A 13833-nucleotide genomic window follows, 5' to 3' on the forward strand; every position below is an offset into this window, starting at 1 on the left:
GCTTGGGCCTGTCGGCGGGGAGGTCGAGGCGCCCCCAGGCCTTGTCGAGATCGCGGAGCTGACGGATGAATAGGTTGGGGCTCAGCATGTGCGATGGCGGCAGGAAAATATCCCTCGACCGCGCGGCGCCGATATCGTAACACACGCTGTTCTCGCTGAAGGTGGCGCCGCCCGCAAGGAAGACGAGGGGGGGGGTGCCGGTTTTCGGGAGTTTTCCGGCCCGACGCGGCCCAGTTGGGACGGCGGGAACCGGAGCGACCCCCCCTGCGCGGCGATGAGGTCTTCGTTGGGGTCCATGGGCGGCTTCATATAAGGGAACAAGTCACCGCTGACAAGGCCACGCACGACGTCTTCTAGGACTGACTGCAGGGCGGGCTCGAAGCGAGACAGGGCGTATCCTCGTGACCTCGGGCGGCTTCGTGTTCTTGGGGAATGCGGGGGGGTGCGCACGGCGAGCCTCCTTCAGATTGTGCAAGACGCGGCCGCCCAGATGGGCAAGGTTTTTCACGACAACTGCTTCGTCCCTGGGCAGCTTGGCATGCTCGAGCAGCAGAGTAATGTCGTTCTCAATGACACCTTCGCGGTAGAGGATGTACAGTATGATGAGTCGCAGTCGATCGCTAGGTGTAATGGCCTGGTCATCCAATAATCGCACGACAGACTCGAGTATGTTCTTCGGCCGCCGGTTGTCCTCGTCCATGCCTGTCGCCAGGCTCTGCTCCACAGAAGCCACGTCGGGGAGCTTGTACTGTTGGAAAAGGTTCATAGCATCCTGCGCCATGCTCATATGCAGCGAGAATGATTCCTTCTGCGCGGCGAACTCTTTCATGCCGCCCAGCATGTCGCGCAAGTTGTTGACACTGCCAGGCCCTGTCTGCTCGTTGACAAAGGCAGGATTCGCCTCGAGGAACTTCTTAAAGTCGACCGTCATCCGCCCAATGGTGTCTTTCATATGCTGATGCCGGTAGTCTGTCCAGACCTTGTCCTTGTCTGTAATCTCGTAGTCAATTTCGGCCTCGTCGGGCGTGCCCTTGTCGGTGACGGTGTGGTACATGATCTTCTCACCCTCGCGGATGGGCAGCAAGTCGTGCGCCATGGCTTGGTAGGTGAACTCGTGAACGAGAGGGGCTGTGATGTCCATGGACCGGTCTGTGATGATGAGGGTGCTCGCCGGTCTGTTCGTCTGTGGCGGGTAGTCTTGGTTCCAGTTCGCATACGTGTCGAGCTCCTCCTGCACCATGCGCGCAAGATGCTCACACAGAACGCTGGCCTCGTGCATGGCATTCGCGGGTTTGTAGTACCGGACTCTGGGGTATTCTCCGAGCGTCACACAGACGCCGAGGATCTGAAATCTACCCGTTAGCGACAGTGCGCCGAAGGACGTCTGCTCTCTCGCCAGACCCTACCTTTTGCGCCAACCCCTGCAAGTGTTCCCGGATGAGGTCGTTGCATTCCGGGTTGTACAGGATCGGGAAGCTCCAGGGATCCCTGAAGGTGGCCAGGTTCGACTCGCGGGGGAAGAAGTCGATCGCAAGGGTTTCGAAGCAACGGATCATGCGCTTCCCAGGCGACTCGTCGATGCGGCGCCGCAGACGTGGGTCGACGACGCCGGTCCACACAAGGAACGCATTCTGGTATCTTCGTCGGTCCAGGTCGGCAAGCAGGCATTCGATGACGTGGGGTTTGGGCGAGAGGATGTAAATGGCGTCCATGGTGGGGTTCATCTCCCTCTTCTTCTCGATATGCTCAATGTCTGTTCAGGGGCGTTAGGCTAGCTATGGCTATGGGGGGGGGAGGGAGGCGGGCGAGGTCGGGTTCGGTCGCATACTGGCAACGTTGAGGTTGAGGACGTCATCTTCGGTAGCGACATTTTCAATCAGCTTGTTCGCGCTCTCGTCCACGACGAGGACCTTCCACTGCACAGGATCGTCTCGGTCAGTCTTGCATCTTGTCGTGTCTGGAGCGTGGAGGTTGGGTGAGGAAAGGGCTTGATGGCTTACGTCGCCTCGCGTGATGTTCTTGATGGTGCTGAGCAAGACTGGGCGAATGGTTAGGCTTCTGCTCCCAGGCCGTCGGAGAAGCGGTGCACTCACGATCACGCTGCTCCTGGATGATGGAAGGGCCGCCCATGGTAGCTTGCCTCTAGCCTCGTGCGTCACGAGAGCCCCGTGGAGGGAGATGATCAGGTAGGCTGCGTGGCTCGAATGCTTTGTCGCTGTAGCGGGTGCACAGAAAGAAGCAAGGTAGCGTCGGAGGGGAGAGAGCGAGAGGCGGTAGGTAGCAGGCCAGCGAGCGTGGTGGAATCGAGGTTCCCGTTACCTCCAGAGGGCGTCACCACTGTGAATGCTCCAGTGGGAGTTCAGGTTCCAGGTGTTAGCAGTCCAAGCCCACAGGTCCCGGTTCTGGCACGGTTCCATCTTGGGTCGGGTTTGGCTGGCTGGCGGGGTTTCAACTGTGGGCAGGCGGGAGCAGCGTGAGAGCTGTGCGGGTCGCAGCCGTGGTGGGGCACGTCTATGCGCCCCACCGACCCCTCGATATGCGGCTAACGGGTATTGAATTTGGGCGATCCACGGAGCACACCGACGGCCCGGAAGCACAGCAATGCAGACACCGCAATCACAGCAGTGCCAGCACATCAAGCACAGCAGTGCAGGCACCTTACAGCAACAGGGTACTGACTCATGGGTAGGTATCTCAAAGTCTACCGCCCTCAACCTGACCCTAGATACCTCTGCACATCCTCGCTGCCGTAGAACATTTCCCTGAGCTTCTCCCCCTTCTTCCTGTCTGCCTCGGCCTTTTGCCTGCTCTTCTTGGCGTCAAGCGTCACAGGCTGCTTCTTCTTCTTCTCCACCCTGCCTTTGAAGTCCTTTGGCACGGCGAGGCCGAGCCCGAGCTTGTCGTCCTTGGGCTTTGTCTTCAAAGGATACTGTATACCCTGGCCTTCGCTGCCTAAGCCTTTCCGGGCATCTGGGTCCCAGCCGTGTGACGACAGATAGGTGAGGCCCATCCTCGCCCTGTCGAGAGCAGATGGAGGATGTGAGTGTGCCACGCAGACCTGGTGGGCGATGGATGCCTCATGTTTCCGTCTGGCGGTAGCAGCTTTGCCGTCTGCCGCCTCGTCCAGTGGCTCAGTTGGCTCGTCTTCTACCAGCGGTACATGACACACGGCACAGTTTGCTGGTTGTGGCGCAGACGTCGTCTGTGGCTTCTTTTCATCGGGCAGTACCAGGCTCATGTAGAGGTTACTGATGGAGGCGCCCGAATTCTCTGGCCTCGTGTCCTGTATCGTCGACACATCTGCGTCAGACGCCTTGACAAACTCGATGCGTTGTCGCCTGATGCCAGAGCCGAACGGCTTCTTATGGTGTAGGGGCACCTCATACTCGTCGTCGTCGTCGTGCTCCTCATTTTCTGGATCCCTGACGGCCGCGTTCATCTCGGACCCGATCCTGACGGCCGATGGAGCCGGGCAGCCGGGCACACGAAGCAACAAGCGGTGATGGATGAGATGCAGGGCGAGATGGCGATGATGTTGAGTCTGAGTTGGCCACCAGACCAATACCGCAGCCTTCCCTTGTTAGTGGTGTCAGCATACCCACCAGTACCAGGCAAGCTAGGTAGGCACTTGGCGCTGAACGTCAGCACCCCGGCCCCTGCAAGATCCAGCAGCCTCGCCCCACCATGCCGCCGCCCTTCCGCGCCCCCCTGCCCCTGACTGAATTCGTTCGACTGCCGACCTTGAGCTTCCACCACATACATGCCTGCCACATCGTCAAGAGGCCTACCGACATCCCCCTCCCTTTTCGCCATGATACCGTAAATCCAGCGCGTCCAGTCCCGACCCATCAGACTATGGCGATCGACCTCGTCTTCCACTTCCTCCGGGAAGGCCCACCCACCTGGGTCCGCGACAACATCTGGCTCATCGTCAAGACCGCCGCCACCCTCTTCGCCCTCTTCCTCGTCAAGGTGTGGTCCAATGGCGCCAGCAACACCTCCGAGCTCAAGATGCACGGCCGCGTCGTCATGGTCACGGGCGGAACCTCGGGAATAGGCGCCGCCACCGTCCTCGACCTCGCCAAGCGCGGCGCCCAGGGTCGTCCTCCTCACCCACGCCCCCGTCTCCGACCCCTTCCTCGTCGAGTACATCAACGACGTGCGCGAGCAGAACCAAGAACCACATGGTCTACGCCGAGCAGGTCGACCTCTCCTCGCTCCACAGCATCCGCCAGTTGCTACGAAATGGATCGACAACGCGCCGCCGCGCCGCCTCGAACAATGGATCCTCCCTTGTTGCGCCGCCACCCTTTACCCCCCGCCCGCCAAACCCCCGCCAGGTGACCGAACGAAGGCATCGAGCAAGAACGTGGGATGTCACACCTACCTCGCCAAACTTTCACCTGCTTCGGGCATCCTGAGACCCCTGCCCCTCCGCGCCCCAGCCCTTTTGAACCGCCGAACGTTCGCCGTCGTCTTCGGTCACCGTGGCCCCCTCCCTACATCGGCCTCGGCCGCCCCCTGTCCGCGGGCCCCTCGACGACAAAGAAGCTGGGACGGACGGGCGGCCGCCCTACCAAGCGGGAGCAAAGCTGGGCGCTTGACGAACCTTTGGGCCTCGCCTTTCCCAGGAAGCAACCTCCGACGGCCTAACAAAGGCGGGCCCGACGGGCCTGCCCATGAACTCGCGCGTCATCTTTGTCGACCCCGGCCTCACGCGCACGCCGGGCATGCGCCGCTGGCTCACGCGCGGTACCCTCTGGGGCCTCTTCGTCTACCTCGCCACCTACCTCCTGCCGTGGCTGCTCCTCAAGAGCCCCGAGCAGGGCGCCCAGTCCATCCTGCACGCTGTCATGGAATCGGGCATGCGTCGGGGCCCCGGTGGCAAGCTGATCAAGGAGTGTCGGGAGGTCGACTTTGCCCGGAAGGACGTGCATGACGAGGCGGCGGCCAAGCAGCTCTGGGAAGAGAGCGACAAGCTGATCGAAAAGGCGGAGAAGGACGCCGCCATTGTGAGGGCGAGGAACAAGAAGCAGGCGGAGGACAAGGGCAAGAGGGAGGAGGAGGCGGAGAAGGAGAAGGAGATCGAAGAGCTAGTCAGCAGCATCAAGAAGGGAAAGGAGGCGCAAAAAGCCAAACAGAAAAAGAGCGGTGTCGACGAAAAGCCCAAGGGCAAGAAGAAGTCCAAAAAAGCGGACAGCTGATTCGGCTCAACGCAGTGCCATCAGCATTATTAGGTATGTACAGAATAGATGGATCCATGGTAGGTTGAGGAGCTGGTATCTTTTCTGCAATGGCTCACGCAAGATGCATAGATAGTGGATAGACCACAGGTGTACTTTATACAAAAGAACATCACTCTACGTTATTCAAACTCGTTCAAATCATGCCGAGTGACGTTTCCCAGAGTCAGCGTCAACTCCCAGCAGTCAACATGCCTGTTCCCTCATGGCAATCAATGTACTCAAAACGTTGCTGCTCCGGCTCGAGTACCAACACCTCGTGGAACAGCCGCAGGCTCATGCTATCCCCAAGCTTTTTGGCATATTTGGAAAACCCGGCAAATATCTCGAGATGGGTGCGGTGCTCTTTGCTCCATTTCTCAAGCGATGCCAGGCTGTCAAAGTACGCCAGCCCAAAGGTCTGATCCGTGCCGCCCGTCTGCGTCACGGGATCGACAATCTCCATGAACCGACAGCTGAAGCAACCGACTTGGTCGCCTTGGTCGCGGAGAAAGTCCATCCCCTTGACCAGCACAGTGTGCATCGTGTCCAGATACAGTTGCCGCTCCTCAGGCGCGGCGACGGACCAGTCCTGTCCGGAGCGGATGACGACGAGATTCTTCTTCCCCGGCACAACGCGGCGTCCGGTGGCAGATGGAGGGGCGGGCGTCTCGTTTCGTGGATGGATGTGGCTTGTCTCGCCGACGAGGGCATCTGTTTGTGAAATGGGGAACCGATCACGCATGCTGCCCCAGTAGACGTGCTCCTGGATCGGGCCGCTCATCGTCTCGCGCAGGTTAGCTGCCCCTTGAGGGACCTCTGTGGTGATGACGGTTTCGAAACGGTCAATGGTCGGGTAGAAGACTTCCAGGAACCAGCCATGCTGGTCGGTGCCTGGTGTCAACTCGTCCCACCACCGGCCGAAGCCGCTTGTGGCGAGCCACTCGTCGTAGTTTGCCTTGCTCTTCCAGTAGAGCAAGACAGCAATGTTGAAGTGTCCCTGGTTATCCGTAACCGCGGCGACTTCGTGGAAGCCGGGACGTGAACGCGGACTGCTCAGGTCGATGAACGATGAAACAGCCTTGATGGCGTTCCCATCATTTCGCGACGCCGATGGGTATTGTGCACCAACAACAGCCAAAACGAGGTCTTTGGTGGTCCTGGGGAACCGGGAGGTGTAGAGTTCAAAAGGAGGGTCAAAGTTGGTGGGCATGTTGGGGGGAATCGTACGTTCCCTCACAAGCCATTCAGGGATTGCAGATTCGACCTTCATGTTGAGTGCCAGTTAAGGAGTGTGATACGAAATAGAGCCCTGTTGTCGATTTCTTACTGCAAAATGAAGGTTCTTGCTATCATATGTACTTTGCCCTTCGCCACACCCCAGACACCCAACTTGACAGCCATGATCACAGCAAGCGAGCAGCGTCACGATACGCCAGTGTCGCGACGACTTTTTGAAAGTGCCGATGCGACGTCACGGTTATCTTGGACTCGATTGAGTCGGGAAACACACTATTGTTGATCAGGGTAGTGCTCACCCGGACGTAGCTCTTGGGCTGGGACGCCGTCCCCCGCAATCCTGGGGTGCAGATCATGGGGTCGGATAGGGTAGTCAATACCCGGCACATCATCAGTGCTGCATGACCGATAGACGATGAGACCTCGCACCGCTCATCTCTGGGTCATCATCCTGTCTCAAACCGATCCGGCGGTCCGGTGTCTCAAAACAGGACCATACGGGTTGAGAGAGGGCGCATGAGAGGATAGGGTATTTCCATCCCGGGTGTGCCTGGTGTCAAGGGCAGGGTAATGCTTGTCCGAAGATGCGGCAAACAGCAATGGGATAGAGTCAAAGCAATGTTCTGAAGAATTTCGTGGTCCTATTAGGATTCTGCAAAGTAAAAAAGGACAGTCTTTCGCTGTCAGTCCCAACTGAAAATACCATGACTTGCCATCATAGACATCAGAACCCAAACCCACAACATCAAACCCTCATTCTCCCAGCACAATGGCCCCCAAGCTCAAGATTGCCGCTATCCAGGCCGAACCTGCGTGGAACGATCTCGAAGGTGGCGTGAACAAGTCCATCGCACTTATACAAGAGGCGGCCCAACAGGGTGCCAATGTCATTGGCTTTCCCGAGGTCTTCATTCCCGGTTACCCTTGGTGAGTCCAAACAACGCATCACTATGGCCTCTAGGTATTTTATTGAGCTTTACTGACCTGTCATGGCAAAGGAGCATCTGGGCTCAGTCTCCCACGGACAATGCTGCGTTTATGGATGAATACTTCCACAACTCTCTCGTCAAGGACTCGGACGAGATGAGGCGCATCTGTGCTGCGGTCAAAGAAGCCGGCGCTTTCGTCGTGCTCGGATACAGCGAGCGCTTCAAGGGCACGCTTTACATTGCCCAGGTATGCTACAGCCGGTGCATATAATATAGTCGTGCAGGAGGCCCAGAAGCTTATAGTTTGATCCAGTCTTTCATTGACGAGAACGGCGTTATCGTTCACCACCGCCGCAAGATTAAGCCCACTCACGTCGAGCGCGCCTATTGGGGCGATGGGCAAGGCGAGTCGCTTCAAACAGTCGCGCCCAGCACGACTTTCCCTGACGTCAACATTGGTGGCCTCAACTGCTGGGAGCACACCCAGACTCTCTTGCGGTACTATGAGTATGAGCAGAATGTTGATCTGCACGTGTCCAGCTGGCCGCCGATTTGGCCGCAACCCCTTCTGCCGAACGGCGAGCAGAAGTCCCGCCTGGCCGGCTCATATTACGGACGAGATGTGTCTGCGGTTCTCACAGATTGTCGCCCTCGAGAGGCACTTGCTTCGTCATGGTGAGCACGCAGATTGTTCGCGAGGAATCAAAGAAGCGCTGCCGGATCGACAAGTTCGACTACGCCAGCGCCGTCCAGCAGGGCGACGGCGGCGGCTTCAGCATGATCTATTCACCTTGGGGCCAGGAGCTTGCGAAGCGTCTGCCGCCTGGCGAGGAGGGCATCCTGTACGCCGACGTTGATCTCGCGGAGAAGACCAAGGCGAAGCAGAACCTGGACATCGTTGGGCACTACTGCCGGCCTGACCAGTTGAGCCTCCGTGTCAACAAGTACCCCGCCAGGCCCGTTCACTACGCGGCGGACCCTTGAGGATCTCAAAGAGTCGTCCTGATAGCCGGTCCGGGCGGACCTGTCATGTTCGTTCGAGTGAGGGGTGGTGCTGATCGGGATGCCAAATCCAAGCTTTCCAGCAGGGACAAGCCTAGTCCAGGGTCTTGATAAGCGGATCGGCCGATTGGCCTCGTCTTGATTGCCCCTCAGCGCTGCCGTCAAAACTAGCCTAGTACAATAATCCAACCCACATTAGTGTCTCTTGATGGGCAGTCAGTATAACATGACGGGTCGCTGCGGCAGGTTCAACTGTGCGGAGTCGTGATTGATTCCTCGCGCTGTCAACATCATGTTCGTTCATCGTATGCTTCACATGTGGTTGTTGAGCTGATCCTCATGACCCGATGGCGAGGGCTCCAGCTTCGTCTCAGCTAAGCGACGAGAAAAAGAGGCAACGGGTTTCGCTCGCATGTCTCACTTGCCGAAGCAAGCACATTCGAGTAAGGCGCCAGCAGCCGGAGATACCCAAGATGCCTTCAAGTACCTGGCAAAGGTCTTTCGCTGACCCCAGCGCGGATGAAGTGCGACGGCGTACAGTCAGTCTGCGGCTTCTGTCAGCGGAATAGGACTGAGTGTAATTTTGCGCACGAGGAGAACAAGCGCAGGTCCGTGTGCCGCCCAGGAGATCGTACTCCTCATCTGGTGTGCTGACAGGTTTATGTTCGACCCATCTTCCAGACCTCCGAGCAAGAAGTTTGTTGAATCGCTGCAAGCGAGGATACGTCACCTCGAAGAGCAGCTAGCAGCAGCCGAGTCTCGAGCAACTGCCGAAGTTCCATCTTGTGACATCATCAACGACACCACAGACGTCCAGTCGGATCTCACTGCGCCCAACGAAGATGGAGAGGACCCCCTTTCCAACATCACTGCCCTAGTGGGACGCCTCAACGTCGCAGACGACGGCCAACTCCATTACTTCGGGTCACAAAGCTCATACAATCTCCTCAAAAAGCATGCCGATGATGTGGCCTCTCTGGAGCCGTCTTTGAAAATGCAAAGACAGGGCTTAGCTGCCGCTGCGCAGCTCGACAAACACGTCGCCATCCCCGTTGAGCTTCAGCAGCACCTCCTAGAGCTCTACTGGCAGTGGCAGAATCCTTGGAACTACGTGATCCACAAGGGCGCTTTCATGAAGAGCTTTAGAGGTGAGGATGATGGCCGACACTGTTCTCCTCTTCTGCTGTCCTCCATCTTCGCTATTGCCGCTAGATATTCGGATCGAGCCGAACTGCGTTCGATACCGGATGATCCAAGCACGGCTGGTGACGCCTTTTGCGACCAAGCCAAGATTCTGCTTCTTTATGAAAGCGAGGCGCCAACCATCACTACGGTCCAGGCCGCGTGCATCTTGGCGCTTCGCATCATGTCGGATGGCAAGGAAGCTCTCGGCTGGCTATACGCAGGTATGTTGCGCGAGTGACTTATATAGCACGGCGAGACGACAATCACAAGGACTGATAATATGTAAAAGGCAATGCCACGAGAATGGCCCACAATCTCGGCCTCCATGTTGATCTGTCCAATTGGACGTCCAGAACGCCCATGTCCCCAGAGGAGGTTGAGGCGAGAAAGGTCACATGGTGGGGGTGCTATGTGGTAGACAAGTGAGTCTGCTCTCCTTCGGCTCGCTTTGTTGAGTACCTTCGCTGATCATCCAGACTCTTCGCCCTCGGTCTGGGGCGTCCTAGCAGTACCCCCAAAATGAGTATCACCTGCTCCAAGCTCAGGACTGACGGTGACGAGGAATACACACCCTGGGTGCCTCCATACACTTCGTCCGCTGGTCTTTCATCCTTAGGTGTTCACTCTCGCATTCCATCAAATGCTTCTCATCTCTCGGACACAATGACGATTGCCTGCGAGGCAATGGACGCCATGTACGAGCCACACTCAAACGCACGCTTGCATGTCTGACGTGTTCCAGTTATGCTCCAAATAGCAAGCTTTCGTCCCATGAAATGGAGGCCATCGTTACGAAGGCAGACGTGGAGTTGAGGTCACATTACGGAGCGTTGCCCACGTACCTCCGGCTGACTGCTTCAACGCAAACGCCCATGCTGCCTCATGTTTGTCTTTATCAGTGGGTCCACCAAATGCTGTCTATTTGTCTCGGCGACAAGTGGAACGACTCGTCGTGGTAAGGCAAAATGCTGACGCGTATGCACAGCGTGCAGTATCATGCACATCTAATCCTCCTTCACAGGCCTCTTATGCAAAGACGAAACAGAACTATACGAAGAGCCAGTGACAATACTGTAGACCATGAGCCTGCCACAGCACTCACGGGGGCGGAGACAACGAGCATGCAGCAGCGTGTAGACATTCCGCGACAGAAATCACAAGACTGCTTCGACAATACAAGCAGCATTATACTCTGGTATGTTATCTGCACCACCTGTGGCACCCCATGAAGAGGGGGACCCTCGATGAGACTGACACGATATGAAGCGCCGCATTCCCATCGCAGCCGTTCATCTATGTTTCTCCGCTGCTGTGATCCACCTCATCGACGCTCGGCCGTCAAGCCCAGCAAGACAACAGGCAATCAGACACCTACAGACATGTGTCGACGCCCTCGAAGATCTTCGGGTTCCATGGTGTATGTGGAGCGGCCGCGCAATCCGGGCCATACAGTTGCTGGCCTCGGAATGGTATCACTGCGAGGACTTGACCCAGTTACAGTCGTGCACCGAGTCCCCCAGCGTAAACACTGGTGGGCATGGTGTACCCACGATAGATGACGCAGCAAGAAGGAGACCTGGGCCCGGGATGCCTCCAGAGTTGGCGGGCCCAGGGAGCAGCGCCGGCCTGGTCGAGACGCCTTTTACGTACGATGCTTGCACCTCGGATCCATTCACGGATGGTCTCGTGAGGGAATGGCTGGCCGAAATAGGTTACGAAATGTAAAACATGCAAAGTGCAAATACCAAACGACAGAAATGTTCTTCATTGTACTTGAGACGCAGGCCTCAATAAGAAGATTGAAGTACGAAGTACTATAGTATCATTATCTTACGGCCTTAAGGCGAGAGTCACACTTGCTCTCGTGAAAATGTACACTTAAAAGGGTCATGGTGCGATTCATGAAATTTACATTGTTTTAAAGAAGCAGACAATACATCTTGCAAAGGTCCGTCCTGAAACAAAGCCCAAGGCGCAACGCCTAATGTTTCGCGGGTCCTTTGCTTTGGTGCGTGAGGTTTGTTGGAGGGATAAGTCAAGCTTTGAGTAATTCACCTTGCAGAATAATAATTTCTTTCTTTTTCTTTTATTGGAACTGTTATCGCTTTTATCTCTGAAGACTGCTCTTAAGAAGTTTCAGTCCATGTCGAGACTTGGCTTTCCGATCCTTCGCGCCGAGTGCCACGACGAAGACTAGGAGAGCGAGGAACAAGTGGTCTCAGACACTCTCAGACACTGTGTGAGGGTATGAAGAAGAAAAGGAACCTGATTTTGAAATTATTTGCAAGTTCTGTTGAAGAGATGTTTTCGAGCTTGATTTAGTGAGAATCCCGAGAGCATGTGACACCACAGCTTGAGGACAACGACTTAGGAATCAAACAGTAGCATGCAGATACTAGAATCTACTTTTTTATTCGAAATAGAAAAACAGATTTGATAGAGGAACCCAAGCCTTGAACAAGGATGCAACCAACCATCGTCTTCAACAACTATTTACCATCGGAGAGGTTGAATTTGAGATGGCCAAGCGTTACAAGCCCCACTTCTGGCGATGAACCATTACGGAAATGACGACACAAGCCCGGGACGAAGAGAGCCAGACCTCGGCACTGCTCTCTCTATGTACCAACCTTGACTATTCTCTGCCTCGCATCCAGGAAGCAGCTGTCACAAATCTATATCATCGCATCGTTCACTTGGCCCATCACAAGCAACTCCGCGCTTGCTTCACTCGCGTCTCATCAAAATGAACACGGTCAAGCCACAGGCCCAACCGCTGCCTTCGCTGCAGACCGCCTGGGAGCGACACACGCCGCAGCCCAACCCTGCCACCTGCCACCCCGTCTTCTTCTCGGAAAGGCTGCGAAGACCGCCCACCGTTCTCGGAGGTGTGGGCAGTTTCAGCCCTGTCGCACAAGGGTACATCTATCGCGACTCGGGGAGGGCTGACAGCGATGCTGTACCGAAGCTTTAGGAAATCCAGGAAGATCTCACTTCGGGATGTACGGAGCGTTCTAGCCCCAGAAGCCCCCCCAGCGATGAGAATGGCGGAATTTACGGCATCAACCCTCTTGCGCTTTCGGCCTTTCGCATTCATCATATATCCCAGCGTGCAAGAAGCGTAATCTTTGCAGGAGTGCGCAATGAGACGGGATGATTTGCTCCCACCTGGAACAAGTCCTTGCCACCTGCTTGGACACAGTCTTGAGTCATTCGACATCAAGGTCAAAGTCATTGGCATCAGTTTCTTGATTCCAAGGAGTGGGCGTTTGCGAGCTTGAGCTACTTCAGCCAACCAAGGCATTCATCGGATGGTCAATGGTGATGATGACAACGGGCAAGGAATCTTTCAAGCAAGATCTGGACTAAGCAGCATATGAAACTTTGGTATATACCCATCTTGTACTGGCAACAATACGTAGCGGTCAGAACTATTCCCTGTGGCGCTTTCCAACACCGCCAATTTTCGTGAAAAAAAAAGTATGCTCGATAGTTAGTGCTCCGATCACCATGTGCAGCCTGGGATGTTATGCGCTACTGAAGATAGGAGCTATGAGCGCAGGTCTGTGAGAGACTACAAGGACAATTGGGGGTACTCGATTTCCGTCGAAAAGTGCGCCTTTGACAAAAGAAAAGAACGACGCTCGTTAGGCCAATTGAGCCGACGAGGCCAGGGTAGTGTAGCATGTTACAAGCGCGAAACAAACACACACTCAGCGTGCCATCGCCATGCTGCCAAAGTCCAAATGGCTTTGCCCCAAAAAAAAAACAGTCCGCCTCCTCGAGCTTCCCGTTTTACCCCCGCACGGCAATCACTATGACCGACAGGATGAGGATGATGACCAGCGCCAGCAGCGCCATGAGCTTCACGTTCTTCCACCACATCTTTCTCTTAAGACCCCGGCTGCGAACGCGGAACTCGCGCGCGCTTCCGCCCAGACGATCGGTCTTGTCGACGAGGAGGTCGATGCGCTCGCCGCGCTCGAGCAGCCCCTCAATGTTGCGCGTCATGATGCCCCTGACATCGTCGATCTCGCGCTGGACGTTGTTGATGGCGTCGTCCTTGCCGCCGGACGTGGTGCCGTACTCGACCATGAGGCTCTTGAGCTCGCCATTGAAGGATGCGGCGCCGTAGTTGGGAAGATCGGCGTAGTCGGTCGTCTCAGGTGTCAGGCGCTCGAGGAAGCGGCGCCGGATCTCGAAGAGGAAGCCAAAGGGGATGCGGCGGCCCAGGCTGGCGTCGGCGATGACGAGGA

At 56.4% G+C, this 13833-nt stretch overlaps 7 protein-coding genes across 7 annotated transcripts in view; 3 read left to right on the forward strand and 4 right to left on the reverse strand.

Annotated features, from left to right (window-relative positions):
- Nucleotides 1–322: 322 nt before the first annotated feature.
- Nucleotides 323–2130, reverse strand: VDBG_08304 (transport Sec1b; the record flags this gene model as incomplete). The annotated part of the gene is made up of 4 exons (XM_003001213.1): nucleotides 323–1345; nucleotides 1407–1753; nucleotides 1829–2038; nucleotides 2094–2130. The coding sequence occupies 4 exons, from the start codon at nucleotides 2128–2130 to the stop codon at nucleotides 323–325; spliced, it is 1617 nt and encodes a 538-aa protein (XP_003001259.1).
- Nucleotides 2131–2710: 580 nt separating this feature from the next.
- Nucleotides 2711–3439, reverse strand: VDBG_08305 (conserved hypothetical protein; the record flags this gene model as incomplete). The annotated part of the gene is made up of 1 exon (XM_003001214.1): nucleotides 2711–3439. One exon carries the CDS (start codon nucleotides 3437–3439, stop codon nucleotides 2711–2713), a length of 729 nt encoding a protein of 242 aa, XP_003001260.1.
- Nucleotides 3440–4679: 1240 nt separating this feature from the next.
- Nucleotides 4680–5204, forward strand: VDBG_08306 (oxidoreductase; the record flags this gene model as incomplete). The annotated part of the gene is made up of 1 exon (XM_003001215.1): nucleotides 4680–5204. The coding sequence occupies one exon, from the start codon at nucleotides 4680–4682 to the stop codon at nucleotides 5202–5204; it is 525 nt and encodes a 174-aa protein (XP_003001261.1).
- A 211-nt stretch (nucleotides 5205–5415) lies between these two features.
- On the reverse strand, nucleotides 5416–6495 carry VDBG_08307 (phenylacetaldoxime dehydratase; the record flags this gene model as incomplete). Its single annotated transcript, XM_003001216.1, has 1 exon — nucleotides 5416–6495. The coding sequence occupies one exon, from the start codon at nucleotides 6493–6495 to the stop codon at nucleotides 5416–5418; it is 1080 nt and encodes a 359-aa protein (XP_003001262.1).
- A 735-nt stretch (nucleotides 6496–7230) lies between these two features.
- On the forward strand, nucleotides 7231–8374 carry VDBG_08308 (aliphatic nitrilase; the record flags this gene model as incomplete). The annotated part of the gene is made up of 4 exons (XM_003001217.1): nucleotides 7231–7388; nucleotides 7460–7637; nucleotides 7704–7897; nucleotides 8032–8374. The coding sequence occupies 4 exons, from the start codon at nucleotides 7231–7233 to the stop codon at nucleotides 8372–8374; spliced, it is 873 nt and encodes a 290-aa protein (XP_003001263.1).
- Nucleotides 8375–8739: 365 nt separating this feature from the next.
- Nucleotides 8740–11302, forward strand: VDBG_08309 (nitrogen assimilation transcription factor nit-4; the record flags this gene model as incomplete). The annotated part of the gene is made up of 7 exons (XM_003001218.1): nucleotides 8740–8835; nucleotides 8933–9000; nucleotides 9074–9798; nucleotides 9867–9999; nucleotides 10320–10532; nucleotides 10673–10772; nucleotides 10844–11302. 7 exons carry the CDS (start codon nucleotides 8740–8742, stop codon nucleotides 11300–11302), a joined length of 1794 nt encoding a protein of 597 aa, XP_003001264.1.
- Nucleotides 11303–13372: 2070 nt separating this feature from the next.
- The window catches only part of VDBG_08310 (SNAP-25), a gene marked incomplete at both ends in the record, with an annotated part of 750 nt that continues 289 nt past the window's right edge, over nucleotides 13373–13833 (reverse strand). The window contains one exon of the mRNA XM_003001219.1: nucleotides 13373–13811. Coding sequence (XP_003001265.1) covers nucleotides 13373–13811 — 439 coding nt within the window. The remainder of the gene's footprint in view (nucleotides 13812–13833) is intronic.

The sequence above is a fragment of the Verticillium alfalfae genome, genomic scaffold (assembly GCF_000150825.1).
Source record: "Verticillium alfalfae VaMs.102 supercont1.12 genomic scaffold, whole genome shotgun sequence".
In the NCBI taxonomy this organism is placed as follows: domain Eukaryota; kingdom Fungi; phylum Ascomycota; class Sordariomycetes; order Glomerellales; family Plectosphaerellaceae; genus Verticillium; species Verticillium alfalfae.